Source organism: Cavia porcellus, unplaced genomic scaffold (assembly GCF_034190915.1).
Source record: "Cavia porcellus strain 051 isolate PalLab524CR breed Dunkin Hartley unplaced genomic scaffold, mCavPor4.1 scaffold_23, whole genome shotgun sequence".
Classification (NCBI taxonomy): domain Eukaryota; kingdom Metazoa; phylum Chordata; class Mammalia; order Rodentia; family Caviidae; genus Cavia; species Cavia porcellus.
The window spans coordinates 25,332,121-25,353,485 of record NW_026947506.1 but is presented as its reverse complement, the minus strand read 5'-3'; the positions used below and the strand labels follow the sequence as shown (position 1 = coordinate 25,353,485).

The 21,365-nt window shown below is 38.6% G+C and overlaps 1 protein-coding gene across 1 annotated transcript; it reads left to right on the top strand.

Moving 5' to 3' along the window:
• Positions 1–4,212: 4,212 nt before the first annotated feature.
• Yae1 (YAE1 maturation factor of ABCE1) lies at positions 4,213–7,318 on the top strand. Its single transcript, XM_003470089.5, has 3 exons — positions 4,213–4,421; positions 5,780–5,901; positions 6,721–7,318. The coding sequence occupies exons 1-3, from the start codon at positions 4,293–4,295 to the stop codon at positions 7,148–7,150; spliced, it is 681 nt and encodes a 226-aa protein (XP_003470137.1). The 5' UTR covers positions 4,213–4,292; the 3' UTR covers positions 7,151–7,318.
• Positions 7,319–21,365: the final 14,047 nt, after the last annotated feature.

Below are 21,365 nucleotides of genomic sequence, written 5' to 3'. Positions count from 1 at the left end.
CCTCCAGCTGCTAATGCCTACAGGATCTGTCCCAGACTTCTAGCCATGGCCTCCCTCCTCAGGGCATCCCCAGTCAAGTAGCGTGCGTGGCAGAGGAAATAAAAGCCAGCCACGCGGGCCACATGCAGGACTCCAGAGCTCCTCTGTTGACGTAGACACTGTCAGATCTGCACAGCGATCAGAGGCTCTCTCTTCCCAGTCCTTTGTCCTCCTCCCTTCCCTGTAACACCAATCAGATCAGCATCTCTTCCTGAAAGCCTCGCCCTGCCCAATCACGCCACCGCTTCTCTGTGTCTTTCACAGGCACTGTGTTGATGACTCCCCAATAACCTCGTGTATTCCTAATTCTGACTCCACACCAAACTGGAAGTCATCTAAAATCCCAACAATGAGTGAACGGGCAAGTCATATCCATATAATAAAAAGCATACTCAGCATCAGCAAGGCAAAGAACAATTTACTAGAACATGCAACCACATGAACACATCTCTAATGCCATTTCTCTCCTGACAGGTATAAATAGTGCAAAAAATATATTTATATGTATCTGATATATGACTGGAGTACATACAGAACCTTTAAAACACTTTTTTATTTTTTGGTAACAGGGATCAAACCCATGACCTCATGCTTGCTGGACAGTACTTATGCCACTGAGCCAAACACATTTTTTAATGGGCAGAGATTTCATTTAAAAAGATACACGTGGAAAATGAGCACATGGTAACATATTCCATATCATAAGTCATCTGGAAAATGAAAATTAAAAACACAGTGAAATGCCACTACACCCTCATCGGAGTTAAGTACAATATTTAAAATGACAGTTCCAAGTAAAGCAGAGAATGTAGAGGAACTGACATTCTCACGTTTTGCTGCCAGGAGTGTGAAAGAGTCTGGGTACTTGGGAAAATAGGATATTAAATTTATTGCTACCATATCATCCAACAAGTCCACTGCTCACCCAGAAAAAAAATCATATGCACAAAATGACATGTACAAAAGTGTCCAGAACGGCTTTATTCATAAAAGCCCCAAACTGGAAACCACCTAAATGGGCATCAATGAATACATGGGCAAGTCATGGCATAGCCATTCAATGAAAATAAGATGTAGCAGTAGAAAAAATTTAAAAAACAATCGAGAGGAAACTGCAGCCCCATGAACTATCTGGAGAGCATTATACTGAGATAAATAAGTTAGACATGTAAAAGGACATGTGTGATTGTATTTCTATGAAGTTCTAAAGCTAGCAAAACTCATCTACAATGAGAGAAATCAGACCAAGAGTTGCTGAGGATATGGAAGTGATTGCAAGGGAATATGAGGGGATTTTCTGAAATGATGGAAATTTTCTAAATGTGTATACACACAGGTGTGTATATTTACCAAAACTCATCCAGTTGTACACTCAGACTTACAATCTGATTGTAAAAGTGTATTTCTGTGATTTACAAGTCTATGCGAGACACTAAATACTAAGTAAATATGTAAGTGAATATCTTATAGAAGTTAGGCTGAGGCAAGAGGATTTCCACAAGTTTGAGACCACTCTGGGCTATATAGTGAGATCATGTCTTGCCTGAATTACTTGGTGAGACTACGTCTCAGAAAAAGTTTTTTAAAAATTGTATTGAGTAACTTTCAGTATTACAAGTGAACTATTGATTTCCTTTACATTTCCAGAAGATTATTACTAAAAAGGATGAGGCTGTTTGTTTTATTTGACTCCAGAAACCTTGTAAGAGTCTCTCATTTTGTGGTTCTTAACTGAAATCCTTTGAGTTTTCTAGGAATACAGTCATATAATTAGCAAAAAGAAGTAACTTGATCTCTTATTATCCAACATGTTTTCTTGATGGCACTGGGGACTGAACTCAGGGCTTTGTGCATGGAAGACAAGAGTTCTACTACTGAGCCATATCCCCAGCCCCTTATCCAATGTTTATACAGATTTGTTTGTTGACCATCCTTCAAAAGACTCTTTAAGAAAATGTTAAAAAATAATGGCAGTCACCCAATGTCCTCTCTTTTCTAATTTTGAGGCATGGGTGTCCTCATTTGGCTTGCTTGGGCCACACCGTAGGAAGAGGAGTTGTCTTGGATCACACATAAAAATGAAATATAGTTCATGCATATAAATTGAAAAAACTCTTTTTACATTTACTAGATTACAAATTAACCCTACAAACCCAAGCTTAAGAATTATATATGAACACAAATAAAAAACATTGTTTTTTACTTAACATAAGAATTAAATAAGAACATTTAACTAAAAACATTCTTTTCTCCAAGAATGATTTTTAAATTTTTTCAATGACTTTTTGGCATTTATCAATGTCTTCATTTTTTAAATTGTTAATTCAATGAAATATGACTACAGATGGCAATATTGCAACATTTGGCTTCCTAGAACAAAACTTAAGTCTTTTGGTAAGGTACTGGATTTTCTTTTGGATATATATTGATAAAATCACTTGAACTTTGTTAAATTTTTTGATACTATCTCATGTTACAATAAGGATGGTTTTGTAAAATAATTTGGGGAGTTTCCATCTTTTCTGTGCTTTAAATAGTAATACTTAATTATCCATCATTCTTAAAGATTAAAAAGAGTTAAAGACTTAACTATGAACCCACTCATTCTATTTTTTATAGTAGATATTTAATCTCCAATTTTTCTGTTGTATTTAGACTCTTTGTTTTACTTCTTGAGTCAATTTTTAAAGAAATCACTTATGTCTCCTAGGTTTTCAAATGTGTTCTTAAGCTCTAGTTAGTAATATATCATGTTTTAATTTTCTTCTGCATCAGTGGTTACCTTCTTTCCACCCTATATAATTTTGTTCTTTTTCACACACACACACACACACACACACACCCCAGAGCTATGCAGGATAACCTATCTTATCAGTGTTTTCAAAGAACCAGGTATCGGATTTATTTGCACAAATTTGAGATTTTGTACTTTATTAATTTCAATTATCTTTTTTACTTTTCTTACTATCATTTTGTTTCTAATATATAGATCTTTATATTAATAAAATATGTATGTTTTATATGTATTTATGGAATGCAAAACTCTTGGTATTTGAAATAACTTTGAGGGTGGTGGTGTAACTACAGAGCATGTGCAAGACCCTGAGTTCAATCCCTAGTACACACATGTGCACACTAAATTAAATATAAAATTCTAACCTGCATCATTACCACCCTGCTTCCCCATACATTCATTATTATTTTCCTTGTTTTACAATTTTTTATACCATTTATCACATCTTTTTAGGTACATGAGTTCCTTACACATAAACCAGGCATGGTGGTGTATGCCTGTAATCCCAGCATTCAGGAGGTTGACAGGATGATTGCTGCGAGTTCGAGGCCAGCCTAGCCTACATAATGAGTTCAGGGCCAGCCTGCACTACAAAGCAAGACTCAAAAAAACAGGGGGGAAAAAATGAGTTGTTCATCCATTACTCATTGCTCATTCTCTGTCAACTGTACACTCAGAAAGTCCACAGGGCTGGGAACCTTTATCTGTGTTGCTCCCTGATAGATCTCAAAAGCCTAACACATGATGCCAGACACAAACTAGGTATTCAAGAAAATGTAACTTAGGTCATTATGATAATATGACACACTTTAGTTACGAAAAGGGTAAACAGCAAGATGCTGGTGTCCACTCAGTCACCCGCATCCAGCTTCCCTCCTGGATCCTGCCCAACCTGAGGGTTAGGTATGAGTACTATGCCTCCACCTCCCCAAGCCAAGCCCCTGAACTTAGGGCACTAGGATGCTGCCAATCGATGAAAAAAAAAAAATGCATTGATTTTACATTTCTTATTGATCTTCAATTGGCAGCAGAATCAATTATTTTTATTTTTATTTTTATTTTTATTTTTACCATTGTTCTTGGCTGCACCGAATAGATCCTAAAGGAATCCTGGGCAGTCAACACCATGAACGCTTCCACCCAAGCGCCCGCCTCCTAACCCAGACCAGTACACAGAGACGGGAACACAGCTGGGTTACTTAGGATGCAGGCGAACAGCAAGGTCGCGAGGCACGCGAACAACGCGTCTCGCGCCATTAACACGTGCACCCTTTCCGCAGCTGACAGCGCCCCCACAACCTGGAACTAAAAGCTCGCCCCCCGCCCCAGTGCACCCGGAGCCCGCCCCCGCACGCGCAGCCGCACTCGGAGCCCGGAGCGCAGCCCTCGCCCCGCCCGCTACGCCGGAAGGACTCGCCGGCGTTTCCGGTGGTCGGCGACTCTGGTGGTTGCCTCGGTGATGTCCTGGGTTCAAGCTGCTCAGTCCGCTGGGAAGAGTGGAGACCAGGGAGACGTGTTTGACGAGGACGCCGACGAGTCCCTTGTGGTACAGCGGGAATGGCGGAGCCACATGCAGAGACGAGTTAAAGTAAAGCGGGGCGGAGGCAGCGGGGGCCCTGTGGGGGCCGACCTGGGGGGACCGGGGTTCGGGGCTGTGACTGATCCAGGTTCCGAGCGCCCCCGCCCCGGGTTTGCCTGCTCCCGTTTGCCCCGACTTTGCTCAGATTTTCCAGTGTTTTGTGTAGTGAGCACCTGCCATAGTTGCGGACTTACTAAAATCAACTTTATCCAGACCGAAAGAGTTTGTAGTTCAGTGAGAATCATAGTAGAAGAGATGGGGAAGAAGCATGTGGGGACCGACCACTCGTGACTGTCGACGGACGATACCGTCGCTAGACGCCCCCTGAATGTGGGGAGGGAACCCAGTTAGGAGTGACACCAGCCAAAGTATTTGGGAAAGGCAGATGTAAGAATGCTGTCTCAGAGAAATAGGGGAGAGCTTGCTAGGGAAGAGAACCAAGAAAGTTGGTTTCCTTTATTAACTGTGAACTGCATTCCTAATTTGCCTCACTCTTCCTTAAAGTAAGCGTTAATTTCTGAGTGGATCACTGCAGCGGTGGGGGCGTCTGCTGTAATTTAATCTTCCAGTAAAGTAATTCTGGCTTAGTTCAACAATCATGTTGTCAGTTACAAAAATGCTTTCCAGGAGGTTCGAAATAGATCTGTAAATACTGAGCGTCTTGTGAGTTAGTTCCCTGACACCCTGGAGAGATACAAGGCAGAATCTCTACTCACTGAGAATCTGCAGGCTCATTGAATTTGAGTATCAAGCAAAATTTCTAAAGCCAGACTTCCCGTTTTCCTTTTCCTAGAACTGTTTCCTCTTTCCTGATTTTGCCAGCCTTCTTACTCACCTATACAATTCCAGGCAGTTGCCAAGTGTCAGACATGTAATTTCCTCTCTGCGGAGACACTGTTAACAGTTTTTTGAAGATGTGTTTCACTGGGCATGGAGGCCCACAGCTATGATCTCAGCATTTGGGAGGCTGAGGGAAGAGGATAACCACAAGTTTAGGGCCAGCCAGGGCTACACAGTGAGTTCAAGCCCAGCCTGAACTACATTTCGCCATACTGTGTCAAAAGAGGCAAAATATATTTAAAATGTGCCCAGTCCATCTAGACTTAAAGCGCCTCTCTGGCAGATGTGAGGTTGTTTGATCCCTGGTACCAGTAAATAAATACATACGTGAACTAAAGAAAAGACTAACCAGTAATAAGCCATTGGGAGATAAACTTTTTCTTATTTCGGTGCGTATGCCATATTATGTTCAATAACACAGAAAGGCCAAGTTTCTGTTTTATAAGTCGATTCTGTGCCTTTCTAGAAAAGCCTACATATGCTTCACATTGTGTAGTCACTGGTGCAATTCTCATGACTTATTTTAGGAAGGTTACAGAGAGGGAATCGATGCTGGTAAAGCAGTTGCTCTTCAGCAGGGCTTCAATCAAGGCTATAAGGAAGGTGCAGAAGTTATTATGAACTACGGACAGCTCAGAGGAACGCTGAGGTAACTTTAAAAACAAGTGCTGAATCATTTTAGCCATATCACTGGAGTACTTTTTGTAAAGTAATAAGTAAAAATGAAGTGTTTGATGTGCTTGAGTATTTCAGAACATAACAGTGATGCTGCCTTTGAAAAGTAAAACTTATTACTTCATATGTAAACCTTCATATGTAAACCAGACATTGTCCTCTTTTATTCTTCAAAGAAATGGTAGAAAGGTATATACTTTGCAACTCAAAACTATCCTCTCTAATTAAAAGATCTTCAGGTACTAAATAAAAGTTGTTAATACTTGCACATGTGGTAGAACAAAATACAACAGACCAGAACTGAAGAAATGATTCCGTATATTTTAATCCATAGCAGTAATGGCATATAGCAGGACCAGCTGACCAACTAACATACAAAACTGAGAGCAGGACGGGCTTATCCACTGTGATACAGTCATGACAAGTAGATGTAAAGCTGTGGAGGTGGTGTAAACAGTTCATATGATTAGTGTGCTTGCTTAATTTGTGTTAAAAGATAACATTCTTATTTTTTATCGTGTTCCCACCAGCTTGAATCACTGGTAGTACACACAGGACTATTCTACCAGGCAGCTTGTCCCAGTAGTGAATATGTTAATTCTATTTTACCATCATTACTCTCTTGATGCTGACTTAAGTTACTATTATTAACTCATTTTTACATGGTGTTTTCCAATAGAAAAACATGTAGGGCTTGGCCTTAAAAATTCTAAAAGCCTGCAATTCCAGGCTGTAAAAGCCTGTGACTATTTGAAGTTTTTCTCATTTAACTTTTTTAAATATTTTCTTTCAGTGCCCTGCTCTCCTGGTGTCACCTTCATGATAATAGTTCCACTCTGATCAGTAAAATAAATAATCTCCTGGATGCAGTTGGCCACTGTGAAGAGCATGTGCTCACACATCTAAAATCAATCACTCCCCGGCCCCACGTTGGAGATTTATTGGACTCCATTGAGGATATGGACCTTTGTCATGTAGTTCCAGCTGAGAAAAAGATTGATGAAGCTAAAGATGAAAGACTCTATGAAAATAATGCTGAGTTTAACAAAAACTGTGACAACGGTACTAGGAGGGTAGACTGTGTATGTTTAGAAGAATGCAGAACAAAAGAACCTGCACATTCTGCAAACCCAAGCCTCACCTGGATTTTAGAACAGACGGCCAATTTAGTTGCACAGCTGGGATTCTCAGTTGATGTGTTACAGCACCTCAAACAACTTTGAAAAGCTTCCCTTTCCCATGAAAGCAATGTTCGGAATATTTCTTAAAGCACTTTGTTTCCTAATAAGACATCCAAAATCTGTACTGGGTTCTACATTGAACTTATAGTTATGCTTCATGAAGTTCCAAATGTCTCCAATGTTGACACTATTAAATGTAATATAAGCCTGTTTAGTCTCTTTAGCCTGTTAATTTATTTGTAATTTAAAATAGGCTAAGTACAGATGTCATTTTCAATTTTCTGATCAAAATTAAGCATTTTTAAACTTCAGCAAAAGTGAGTAAGACTCAAACATTTTGTAAGAAGCTGCTGCTACTCTCTGCCTCGGTCACCATTGGGTGGTTCTACACCACATCACCAGGCCCAAATTAGCAGGATTAACCTAATGCTAACATAGATACACAAAAATGTATGGGTTTATAGACTTATAGCCATATATTTAAATTAAGAAACCATGGTGGAAATTGAAGTAATATTTATACTGTTAACTAAATGATTAAAAGCAAAATACTAAATTCAGTTTGGTGACATAGTGATACAAAGTAAGGATGTTCAGGGTGGGCATGTTTGCAAAGCCTGTAATCCCAGCACTTAAGAGGCTGAGGCAGGAGGATTGAGTGTTCAAGACCAACATGGAGTGACTTCAAGGCCACCCTGAGCTACATAGTTTTAAAAAAAAAGAAAACAGAAATATCAATTCCATGAAAAATACAGAAGTACATTCCCTGCTCAAGTTTGAAGAAAAATGCCTACAAGTTTTTCTAAGTAATGAGAAGTTAGTAGTGTGCCTAACGGTGCATCAGGTTACTTCGAAATTGTAGTTTTGCTTGATATTCTCATAGGAGTGAGACACTTGTTCTCACGGGAGTGAAATTACTGACTTCTGCACTGTTCCTCGAGGTGAAATTATTTGTCTCGCACAGACAAAAAATAGTTTCCAATTCTTGCTTTCAGACCTAAGCATGTCAGGATCAGAATTTCTAACTACTTTTTTTCACCTGAAACACAAATTTAAAAGGTGCCTGACCTCAGAGGCATTCAAATAATTGTCCTTTGTAACTTTAGTTGCTATGTCACCATCTGTTTTAAAAGACACAAGAGTGGCAATTACCACTGAATTAATAGGCAAGCCAATGCTTGTGTGCATGAAGGCTACTGTGCGATAACCCACAGGAAACATTGGTTGAAGTATTACTTTCAAGTTAAATAGTTTTTAAAATTTTTTAAAAAGACAGTGTAACAGTCTGACAAAGTTTTTCTGACAGTCTAAGAAAATGTACTACTGTGATCTTAAGCCCTCAAAGTTCACAGGACATCAAGAAGCTAAGACAACAAAATCTAAAATTATATATATAGGGTTTTAAGTTTTACTAAAACATGCTAAAGATATCAAAGTGACATCTGAAAACTAGTTTTTTTTAAATGCTAGCTGGGTGTGGTGGCGGGAGCCTGTAATTCCAGGTACTTGGGAGGCGGAGGCAGGAGGAGGGTAAGTCTGAGGCCAGCTGGGGCAATATAACAAAGGTCTGGCAGTGTCTGATAATAAAATTTAAAAAGGGTTGGGGACAGCTGGGTGTGGTCACACAAGCCTGTAATCCCAGTGGTCTGGGTGGCTAAGGCAAGAGGATCACACATTTGAACTTATCCTGGGACAACTCATTTAGCAAGACCCTGTCTCAGAATAAAAATAGACTAGGGAATTTTTTTTTCCATATTTGTGGATGCAGCTACAATCTCTGAAAAAGCCCTACCTATGTCTGCTTGAGGCCTTGGGGTTGAGGGGTCATAAAGACACAAGCCTTGACAGTTGCCTGGAATAAAAATTTCATGAATAGTAAATCCTGAGATTTTATCTGGCTTGCCCTCATTAGGGTCCCAAAAGATAACCTCTCTTGCTAGTGCTGGTTATATATGTGTGTTTGTACAGAGGATCCCAGAAACTAAAGAGAATTAGCTGAGTTGAGGCTATTGGGGTGAAAAAATTGTCTTAAATGTTTAGAAGGTCCTGGAAGGCAAGAGGATTTGTAATTGTACACTCATTATACTCAGGCTCTATGGATACAAGCCTCTAGACTAGAACCAACCAGAGTGTAGGAAAGAAATGTTGTTTGGCCTGCGGGTTGTAAGTCTGCCAGGTCTTCCCCGGGAAGGATCTGGAAGAAGGTAAGTGGGCAGGAAATAGCACCCTGAGCTGGTATGGCCAAGTCCCAAACATTGGGTTGGATGATGTAGTTATTTTAGAAACAGAAATTTCATCTAACTTCTAGGTATTGATATATCTGGGCATCTTTTTAACCAAAGAGAGGCAGGAGCACCACAATATTATGCTATTCTGACATTTCTGTTGCAAACACCACTGAGGTCACCAAAATTTTTGTGATGTATAAACACAGGAAGTAGACGGCTGAGTTCCTAGGTGTACCCCTATCCCAGTGAGCTAGCTGGACCCATTGCAAGAAATGCATCTCTGGGCGATTCCAACCCCATCTCCCAGACTCCATAACTATGTTTGCAACTGTTCATTCCTTGCACCTGTTTCCGTGACAGCACGTGCAGCGTATCTGAACAGACCCCCGCTACCCTTCTCTCTGCTCCCATTCCTGTTTACTGAGGCTTTTATATTTTCATCCTACAAGTGTCATGCCTGCCTCCCAAAGCCAGAAATCTTAGGTCTTCTGCTGCTTATTCTTAGCTATCATAACCTACTTCCACTTGAGAATTTTAACATCTTCAGAACATATTTAAATCTGGCCTCCTTTCATTCGGATCATCAGATGCTCATTAACTCAGGTACCAGCCATTGTCCTAGCTTTATTCCTGTCTGTTCTCTCCCTCATCTCTATCATCCTCCTAAAACAGCTTGCTTTCCTGATTTAAAGCCTTGATTTATTCCACTTTGTCCCACTGAATAAAGTAGAATCTTGGATTGCAGTTCTGGGCCCAAACAGCACTGGCAGCGTTGTTTCCTGACTCCTGCCCTGTACGCACACCACAGTTACTTAAGGAGAATCGCACAGTAATTCATGGACGTTCTAGAGCTGCTCTTAACCTCTCATTTTACTCATTGCCAACTCTTCTGCCCAGATTATTTTATTCTGCATCCTTCTTTCCCAGCAAAGGTTTATTTATTCTTCTGTACCAGTGTGAATTTCAACTTCCTCAAGCAGTGTTAGTGGCTCAGTATTTCCACTCTGTCACGTTGAGTGTCTCTTAACTTCTGCATTCTCCAAAAAAAGTATCTTGCTTGGTGTTAGTGACATCCTCAACACTTAGCCTCATGCCTTGGACAGACATCCCTAGGCGCTATAGAATAAGAGAAAAAAAAATGGTGAATCTCTAGCCAGAAGAAAAATATAACCAGAAATATAACATTGCAAAATAGAACATGTTATATCTTTTCATTTTTAGAAAAGAAAATTTTACATTCATCCCTTTTGAAAAATGCTGCTTTCTTTCATTTCACATATTCACATAAAAATGCACAAATCCAGATCTGGGTGTCATACTATTGTACCAGAAATAGTAACATGAAAACAACCAATTATTGACAATATTCTAATGAATAAATAATATTACAATGTAATGTGAAGACATTGAAAGATATAGATTTATATTTTAGTATAATTTCAGCTATTAAGAAAGTGCAGAAAAAAGATACAAAATAAAAAACTAGATGGAAACAGTTTAATAAACAAATTATGGTTTCTAGCAGGATGTCTGGTGGAGCATATTCTTGAAAGCAGTGAAGAATTGGAGAAAGGGGGCTGGAGATTTAGCTCAGCAGCAGAAGCGCCTGCCTTGCAAGCAGGCAGTCCTGAGTTCGCCTGCCTTGCAAGCAGGCAGTCGTGAGTTCAATCCCTGGTACTGATAAAAAACGAAAAAGACAAAAAAAAAAAAAAAAAGAATTGGAGAAAGAAGAAGAAATAGAGGAGAGTAATGCACAGAAAATTTACTGTTCTACCAAATTTACATATATTAATCTGTTTAACCCTCATAACAACCCTATGTATGCCACAAAGGATTATTATCCCCATCCTAAAAATGAGGAAAGTGAATTCACAGCTATGAAATGGCCCAGCTGAGGTTTTGTCCCAGGCATGGCTGGTCCCAGAGTCTGAGCTCAGGGCAAAGCCTCACTGAGTAACACAGCAGTTATGATTGTGTTCAGGACCAGATACCACAGTTCCTGCCTGCTGTTAATTTCTACTTTCTTGCATTTTTCAAGTCCTACCCTGTCAGTATTATTTTTATACTGAAACGTATACTAGTAACCAACAGTTAAAGAAGGAAAATTTATTAGAAATTGGTTTGCTGCACCCGTAGAAAAGAAATACACTCCTACTAAAGGAGAGAAATGTAATTATCTGGCATGCACTGTAGAAAGATGTGTTTAGCATCCATAGAAAATAAATTCTCCTTGGACTCCTCAGACTTTCTTCCCTTCTCATGGGAGAGTAATTTGTGCCCCTCCTTTTGTGATAACATGACTTCACTTTTCTTTCATATGCTCCCACTCAACTCAGAGGAAGGTATTAGCTCGTCTCTGACACACATACACTTTTTTACAGGGTTGTCAGAAAGGGCTAAGAACCCTCAACAAAGTACTGTACTCCATTTTCTTATCCTATAGTCAGATCTTTTTAGAAAGGTCAGAAAAAGGCAAATCAGAACGTCTTACAGATTTAGTCCTACAGTAACTGAGCCCTGGCACTTTCAAGTGTTTATAAGCAAACAGGCAAATCAGGTAGGGAGGCTCTGGACCTTTGGGTTTTCTTTCTTTCTAGAAAAAATTGTTGAGTAGTGGCCACTAGGTGGTGCCAGTGCACCCTGAGGTGTTAGTACAACCTGTGTTTCATTACTGGGTGACCTGCTCTGTGCTTAGACTTCACCGCTGAGGACAAGAAGCTAAGGACTGTCCCTAAAGCGACACAAAACAGGTGGAGTCATTTGTGGGAGTCTGAGAAGGGTTCTGTACAGGTTAACAAACAAGAAATTAAGGTGTCCCCCATTTTAATTCTAGGCTGAGAATTTTCCTAAATCAAAATAATCAGGTAGGTATAAAGAAACCTGTTCATAAGAAAAATGCACCTTTTATCCTCCAAAGTTCTGAGGCGTAAGAGTAAACACCTAAAACCCGAAGCACACGGCCTTCAGTCAGAGACCATGCAAAACTGTAATGTCACATGCATGAGACATCATTCCTCATCAGGCAAGACTGTGCTTAAATTATTCGAAGCAGCAATTCCAATCCATGTCTTGCTCTCTTGGTCCCTAATTTTCTCTCCCCAGTTTCTCCATCTGTCTGTGTGTCTGTCTGTCTGTCTGTCTCTCACACACATACATGCACACACACACACTTTTCAGAATCTAAAGATGGGGTAGTGAGTTTTTAAACTCACTCAAATACTTCACAATCTTTCTTTTTAATCAGTTAATTTATAGCCAGATAGGTTCCTCATGTCAAATACAACTCATTCCAACTAATGATCATTCATTGAGGGCTTCGTATTTTTCAGATACTGTCCTAAACACTTTCCTTACACCAGTCAGAGCAACCTTGTATCTCCAATCTAGATAAGACGAAAATGCAGATAATACAGTTTGGGCTGATGGACCACTCTCCTCCGCTCACCTGAATCTGGGCAGTGCCTAGAGCCAACCCCTTGGTCCTAAGGCTGCTATTCTGAGTTGGAGATAAGATGCACTCATGCCAGATTCCATCATGATCTACAGTAACCTTTCTTCACTTGGAGCTCATCGGGGTGTCAGGCGTATGGACTGCAGCTCATGCATACAATTCTAACAGAGTAAAGTATGGGACAGGACAAGCGCAGTAGACATGGCTGACATGACTCAGCACCCTGTCAATCACAGCGTCAATCACCCTTTGGAAGAATCAACAGGAAGCACCTGAGACCTAGTGCAACATTTTAAATTCTTGAACCCGATGCCCTCAAGCATCCTGCCATTTTCTTTCCCCTCAGTGCGAGCCCATTCACTCTGCGTGTACTATAGCCTAATTAAAACTTTGCTGCTCTTTCCTTACCATCACATGCCTCATCCAGTTCTTTGTTCCTCATGTACAAGAACCTAGAAACCCATCCAGGATCGCACCATCCACAATAATCATGACACAACTGAAAGCCTCTTGGAAATTCCAGAACTCAAGTTACATACAAGCAATGACTCCTCACTCACCTTCCAAGCCAGGAGCCTTGAAAGCATTGAATTCTGTTTATTGCACATGGAGGGGAACAGAGGCCCAGAGCAAATGAGACCTGCCAGAGTTCTTGGCTGCAATCAACAAATTGACTAAACTAATGGAAAAGAAAGAAGAACCAAGTTCAGAAAGTGGGAGGAGGGTGAGAGCAGCTCACCGAGCCACATCAGCCACTTGACTGTGGGCAACCCCTTTGCCCCAGCAAATGATCTATGAGTGGGCCCTTATTCCTGCCCATTCCCTTCAGATTCTCTATCCCAGGCAACAGTGTCTGATTAATTGTCCACCCAGGAGCAAGGAAAGTCTGGCCCTTTATATTGGACAGGCCGTCTCCAACCCAGCCTCACTGGATTTTCTAGGGATGCAACCACTCTCTAATTGGAAAGAACCTGCTTGATATTGCATTGGGACTGTGGGCTCAGCCATGAGACAGGACATCCCACAGGGTTGTGCTTCGGTGTGTGGTTAAGTGCTTAGGATTAAAGAAGATTAAAGACAGGGTCTCACTATGTAGTTCGGGCTGGACTTCAACTCACTATGTAGCCCAAACTGACCTTAAACTCATAGCAAGCTTCCTGCCTCGGCCTTCTAGGTACTGAGATTACAGGTATGCACCAGCATGTCCAGCTTTTTGTTATCTTGGGTGACTACAATTCATTCTTCATCTTTGCTGTTTCCCAGGGCTTATGAATTACTCCAAATCTCCATAGTTGCCACTTGGAAGTATTAAAATTTCTTCAGTCTTTCTTTTGCACCTGTCTAAATCCAGCTAACATACTGCTATGAACACTGGAATTCTGAAAACTGGCATTCCTTAGCCTCCAGGTGAAAGGATTAAAAGCTTGACAAGCTTGAAAAATAGAAGAATATATCTACCTTAGACCCTGCTCAGCAGTAATAGGAATTTCCACATCATACCCTAAGAACTAAAGTCTTGTCTCAAAAGAGGCTTCCCTGTGTATACTACGTGACTATTTACTTCGACTTGCTTACCAATCACATCTACACACTTGGTCTTATTAATAGATGATACAAGGTTTCCTATTTATTCCTTTATCTGCTTTTGATTATGTAGAGAAACCAGTTTTATAATTTACTTTAAAAATTGAAATATTAATCCAGGTCTGGTGGCACAAGCCTGTAGTCCCAGCACTCATGAGGCTGAGGCAGAAGGATCACCATGAGTTCAAGACCAACCAAAGATACATAATGAGACGGTCTCAAAAAATTTTTTTAAGTATAATAGAATTTAGTTTTGCTTTAAAATAAAGTCTTAATAGTAATTTTAGGAGCAAAAGAAAATAATTTACTTTATAAATTATGACTTTTGAAAAATGATGGCAGTTGATTGAAAATTTCTTCCATGTAGGTCTCTATCTGGCTATTTTAGTGTCTATGAGTACACATGTTTTTTAACTTTATTTTTTTGTTTGTAAAATATTCGTCTTACATAATGATCAGGTTCGTCCTAGGGAATTTTTACTTGTACATGACATAAATTAATTCTTGTTTTTACTATTTCCTTTCCCTCCCTTACAAATTTTATCCTACATTCTGCTCCATATTTACCCTTTGAGTCTCTCAAATAAGAGAAACCATGTGCTATTTAAGCTTGTGTGTACGATTCATTTCACCAAAGATTATCTATGTGTGCATTCATTTTCCGACAAATGACTCTCGTATCTTTATGGGAGAGTAGTATTCCACTGTATATAGACGCCATATTTTCTGTTGATGGGTATATGGGTTGTTTCCAAGATTTAGCTATAAATTGTTCTGGTATAAACATGAGTAAATATGTATCACTGTGATATGGTGCTTTTCACTCTTGGGAAGATACCTAGGAAAGGAGCAACTGGGTCTAATGGAATGTCTAGTTTTAGTCTTTTGAGGGCTCCCCATAAAGATTTCCATAGTGCTTGTACTAGTTTACCCTCCCACAGCAATGGAAGAAGCGCTTTTTCGACACAGTCTTGCCAACTTAAAGAAAAATAAAACAGAATAGAAAATGGGCAGAAATAGTACAAACTTTCAAAGAAAAGAAATAAGCAGTAATAAATCACTAGTTCATGTATACATATTGTCCCCCCACAAATAATTGTTCAAGATACAAAAGTGGAACTTATAAATGGAAATTCAACCGAGGAGACTGCAAACCATTGTGTTCAACTATCCAACAAAAACTAAGTAATATGGCTATCAGTCCTATACACTTAGACATGCATGTATTATCCATATCTTCATTTATGTTGAGACCTAACAAAGCTTATTAGGTTAAAATCCTTCTGAACAAAGATTAATAATATTGCTGGATTTCACATCGTAACACTCCAGAATCAGCACTGGGTGCTGCAGTGCCCCTTTCTTTCCTTCAAAGTATTTGTTCATTTTATCATTTGTCATAAGATCAGTTCTCATAAACCGTTTATAGGTTTTACACAAGCATGAGCCTTAACATGTATTTCTATTCTTTCTGTATTAGAGGGAGAAACAGAACAAAGCAGTACAGAACTAAACATATTCATTTAGACACATAAAACTAAAAAGACATATAAAACTGCTGTATAAGGAGTTCTATCATGGTTACTGTGCTGGTTCTTGTTATCATCAACCAAATTGGCTATATCATCAGATAAAGTATAGTTGAACATATCAGTACATAACAGAATTAACAGAAATACAACTTTGTAGATAGTGTAGAGCTACAAAAACAGGTAATAATCAAATCAGAATGGATATTGTGGTGAATCATTGTCATTTTCAGTATAGTTGTGTATACTCCTCAACTTGATACCAGCCACCTAACAGTTTTGAATAAAATCTGTCAATAATAAGCAGTATTCAGACAAGTCAGATTTAACTAAGATCAGTCATGATACAATGGTATAAGTCATACAGGGATCCTGATTGAATTAATAGGAAATTAAAGATGACCACTGTGCTATGTCCTGATATCTTCAGGACAGCTGTCTGTGCCCTCAGATCCAGTGCTTGTATACAAACTAGGATGGAACACGTTCCAAACAAGCAGAGTAATTCAAGTAATAAGGATTTTAATTCCTGATACACTATTAACTATACCTTCTGTTGGTTTTTTTTTTTTTTTGAAGACTATTCCTCCCCTTTTCTCCCCCAGAATGAACTGTGTCTTTTTGGGTCTCCCCATCACTCATGGTTTTATGTTGGTGGGGGCAACCTGCTATTTACCTAAGTATTTCTGAACTTTCTCACTCCTGGGTTGGATTTCTAGTTATATTTCTTCATTTATTAAAGCCTGTCTGTTCAACCTATCCATAAATACTGGCCCAGTTACCCCTATTACTCTCTGGTTCCCTATCACATTGAGTTCCATTTTATCATATTTGATTTTGGTCTATACAACCTTCTTCAGGCTAATTGTATTTCCTATAAAGAGTCTCGGTGGATCCTACCTCTTGATCCACTCTGCCTGCGATTCTCTCTCTTCCCTTAAATTAGTGTATTTATGCCATCTATATTATAAATTATATCCAACCTTCTTTGCCTTGTTTCTGTTGTGCTCTTTTTCTGTCATTAGTTGTCTGTTTGTCTTTTTCATTTGGCTTTCTGCTTCATTCATTGTGACCTCTCTGTCATTGTTTCTGGAATCCTGGTACTTTTCTGTCTCTTTAGAATGTTTGCAGTATTCTCTGTAGAGTTGGATTGGCGGTTGCAAATTCCCCAAGTTCCTCTTTATCCTGGAAGCACCTTGTTTCTCCATTAATTTCTAGGGACAATTGTGCAGGACATATCAATCTTGCCTGGAGGTTATTGTCTTTCAAGGCTTGGATTATTTCACCCCACGCTCTTCGAGATTTGATGGTTTGTGCTGAGAAGTCTGCTGTAATTCTGATGGGTTTTCCCTTGTAAGTGATCTGTTTCTTGTCTCTGACAGCTTTTAATATTCTGTTCTTATATTGAATTTCTGGAATCTTGATTATTATATGCCTGGGTATAGTTCTGTTTTGATTGTAGGTGGCTGGAGTTCTGTATTCCTCTTACATCTGAGCATCTGTCCCTTTTCCTATGTTTGGAAAGTTTTCCTTTCTTATTTCTGTGAATAGCCTTTGCAGTTCCTTTGTTTGTACCCCTGCTTCTTCTCTCACATTCTTTATTCTTAAGTTATAGATCCTCTTGTCATCTTCTAGACTTTGTATTGTTACTGCTTGTTTCTTTGTTATTTTTAAGAAGTTTTTCCTTTCATGTTCCCACATTACAAACCTGTCCTCCAGTTCAGATAATCTATCCTTAGTTTCTTTCAAGCCGTTATGCCAGCTTTCAATAGTTTTTAGTTTCCTGGTAATCTCTTTGAACCTGCTTCATGTATTCTATATTTTATCTATTTTCTCCATCAAACAATTCTCCCCTTTTTTGGTTGTTTTTCCATTCTACCATCTGTTTTTTCTTGGGAGGTGCTTAGCATTTCTTTAACTATTCTACTTATATCTTGCTTTACTTTGTTAAATACTTCACTTTTGAACTCGTCTATGAGGTCCCGAAGATATCGCTTTATATCTATTGATGCCATGCCTGATTTTGCATGTTTTCTGTCCTCATTCTCCTTTGCATTTACCTTTCCTGGATCAGTGTTCTCAGGATTGGGGGCTGAGGACCCTTTCTTGTTGTCTCATTTTCTCATATTTTTTGTTCCTTCCATACAGGCATATATAGGAGGCCCAGTTTCTTTCTTTGTCGGTTTCAGTTTGTCTGAGGCGGGATGACTCCAACTTTTGTTCTTGATTGATTTCTTGGTAGTAGCCATTCTTTCTGAAGTTAGATGGGATCTCAGTGTTGTTCTAATTTGCATCTCTCAAATGACCAGTGACGCTGAACATTTTTCATATGCTATTTATTTGCTGTTTGTACTTCTTCACCTGACAAATGGTTATTCATTTCAGAAGGTCATATTTGGATTAGGTGTTTAAATTTGGAGGGCAGTCTGATTCTCTTTTTTTAGTTCTTTATATATTCTATATGTGAGTCCTCTGTCTGAGGAATCACTGCTGAAAAAAAAAATTCTCCCATTCTGTAGCCTCTCTTCACTCTGTTAGTGATTTCTTTTGCCATCCAGAAGCTTTTTAATATGATGTGATCTGATTGGTTAATTCTTTGCAATATTTCCTGTGCAACTGGGGTTTTGTTCAAAAAGTCTTTACCTAGACCCATTTCTTCAAGAATTTTACCTATTCTATTCTTCCAGAAGATTTAGTGTTTCCATTTGAATATTTAGATTTTTGATCTATTTCAATTTTAGTTTAGTGCATGATGAGAGATATGGATCTAGGTTCAATTTTCAGCATGCTAAAAGCCAGTTTTATAGGCTTCTTCCACTTGAGATGTTTGGCTCCTTTGCCAAAGATTGGATGGCTGAGCATGCTTGGAGTTGTTTCTGCACCTTCCACTGTTCCGTTCCACTGATCCTTAGTTCTGTTTTGTTTTGCTTTGCTTTGCTTTGCTTCATTTATTTGTTTGTTTTGCCAGTGCCATGCTGTTTTTAATCACGATAGCTTTGTAGTGTACTTTCAGGTCAGGGACTGTGATGTTCCCTGCCTTGCCCTTGTTGCCCAGAATTTCTATTGCTATGCTAGGCCTCCTCTGGTTCCAAATGAATTTTAGGAAGGAATTTTATCTCATTCTATGAGGTATTCTATTGGCATTTTCATTGGAATAATATTAAATCTGTATAACTATTTTGGAAATATAGCCATTTCAGTAGGTAGCCAATCACAAGGAATATCTTTCCATTTTCTGATATTCTCTCTGATGTTCTTCTTTAAGGTTCTGTAGTTTTCAATGTAAAGGTCTTTTATTTCTTTCACTAGGTTGATTCCCAAGCATTTCCTTTTTATTGATGCTGTTGTTTCTGACTTCTCTCTCGGTGAGTTTGATATTTGTGTACAGGAATGCTATTGATTTTTGAGTGTTGACTTTGCATCCTGCTACATTGCTGAAATTGGTTATTAAACCTACAAGTCTTCTGATGGTAAGTTCTATGTAGAGTACTATGTCATTCACAAATAATAATTTAACTTCTTCCTTTCCTATCCATATTTCTTTTGCTTTTTTCCTCTTGTCTAATTGCTGTGGCTAATGTTTCCAGAACTATATTGAATAGGAGTGGTGATAGTGGGCATCCTTGTCTTGTTCCTGATTTTATAATAAAAGCTTTCAGTTTTTGACCACTTGGAATAATGTTGGGTATTCATTTGTCATAGATGGCTTTTATCAGATTAAGACAAAGAACTTCTATACCGATTTTGTGTAGGGTTTTTATCATAAATGAATGTGGGACTTGCCAAATGTTTTTTCTACCTCTGTTGAGATGATCATGTGGATTTGCCCTTGTTCTTTTAATGGGGTATATTGCATTTAATGGTTTGCACATGCTGAACCATCCCTGCATTTCTGGAATGAATCTTACTTGGTCATGGCATATAATCTTTTTGATAATTTGCAACATTGTGTTTACTAGTATCTTACTGGGTATTTATACATCTATCTTCACTAAAGAGATTGGCCTGTAGCTCTCTTTATTTGGTTGGACCCTTCTCTTGCTTTAGTATCAGGGTAATTCTTGCTTCCAGGAATGAGATGGGGAGTATCTTATCCCCTTCAATTTCATTAAAATGGTTTGAGGAGTAGTATGAGGCATTAGATCTTCACTAAAGTTATTTTACAGTTTGGCAGTGAATCCATCAGGACCTAAGCTTTTCTCTGTTGGTAATTTTTTTCGCTATTACTTCTTCAAATTCATTGAATGATATTGGGTTATTAGAGTTTTATATCTTCTGATTCAGCTTTGGTAATTCATGTGTGTCTAGAAATCTGTCTATTTTTTCTGAGTTGTCCATCTTACTAGAGTACAGGTTCTCAAAGTGATTGCTGGTGATCTTCTAGATTTCTGCAGGATGCTTTGCAATTGTACCCATTTCATTCCTAATTACATAGATTTGGGTCTTTTCTTTACTTTTTGGATAAGGTTGAATAAGGGTTTATTAATTTTATTTAATCTTTCAAAGAAACAACTTACTGATTCATTTATTCTTTGTATTATTTTCTTAGTCACATTTGTTTTAATTTCTGCTCTGCTCCTTATAATTTCCTCCCTCATATGCACTTTGGGTTTAACTTGCTCTTCTTTTTCTAGAACCTAGGGGTTCAACATTAGGTTATGTTTTTGAGAAACACTCTTTTTCTCATGTGAGACTATACTGCTATAAATTTTCTACATAGAACTACTTTCACTGAGTCCAATAAATCCTGGTATGTCATACTGGCATTATCACTTAAATGTAGAAAATGTCTAATTTATTTTTTAATTTCATCTATGGCCCACTGGTTGCTCAAAAGACTGTTACTTGATTTTCATGTGTTTATGCAGAATTTGTAGGCTTTCTGTCACTGATTTCCAATGTCTTTGAACTGTGATCTGATAATCTGCATGAGATAATTCAATTCCTTTGCATTTGGTCAGTCAAGTACGCTGAGCTACTATGTGGTCTATTTTAGAAAGTCCTGTATGCTGCTGAGAATAACTATTCTGTAGTTTTTGAGTAGAACACTCTGTATATACCTACCAAGTCTATTTGTTCAAAGGTTTGGTTTAGCTCTAGTTTAATTCATGGTATTATTGGGTTTTGTCTAATCTGTTTATCTGTGGTATTGAGGTATTGAATCTCCTATTACAACTGGATCATTGCTTATCTGATTTTTCATATCAATGAGTGCTTGTTTTATATAGTTGGATTTGCTGGTATTTGGTGTGTATACATTTATGGTTGTTATCTCTTCCACTTGGATTTTTCTCTTAGCAAGCATATAGTGAACTTCATTTCTTCTGATCAGTCTTGGCTTGAAATCCACTTGGTCTGGAAAGAAAAGAGCTTCTCATGCTTTTTCTGTGTTCCTGTCACATGTAATATTGTTCTCCATCCTTTGATATTCAGTCTATAAATTTGTCTATGAGTTAAATGTATTT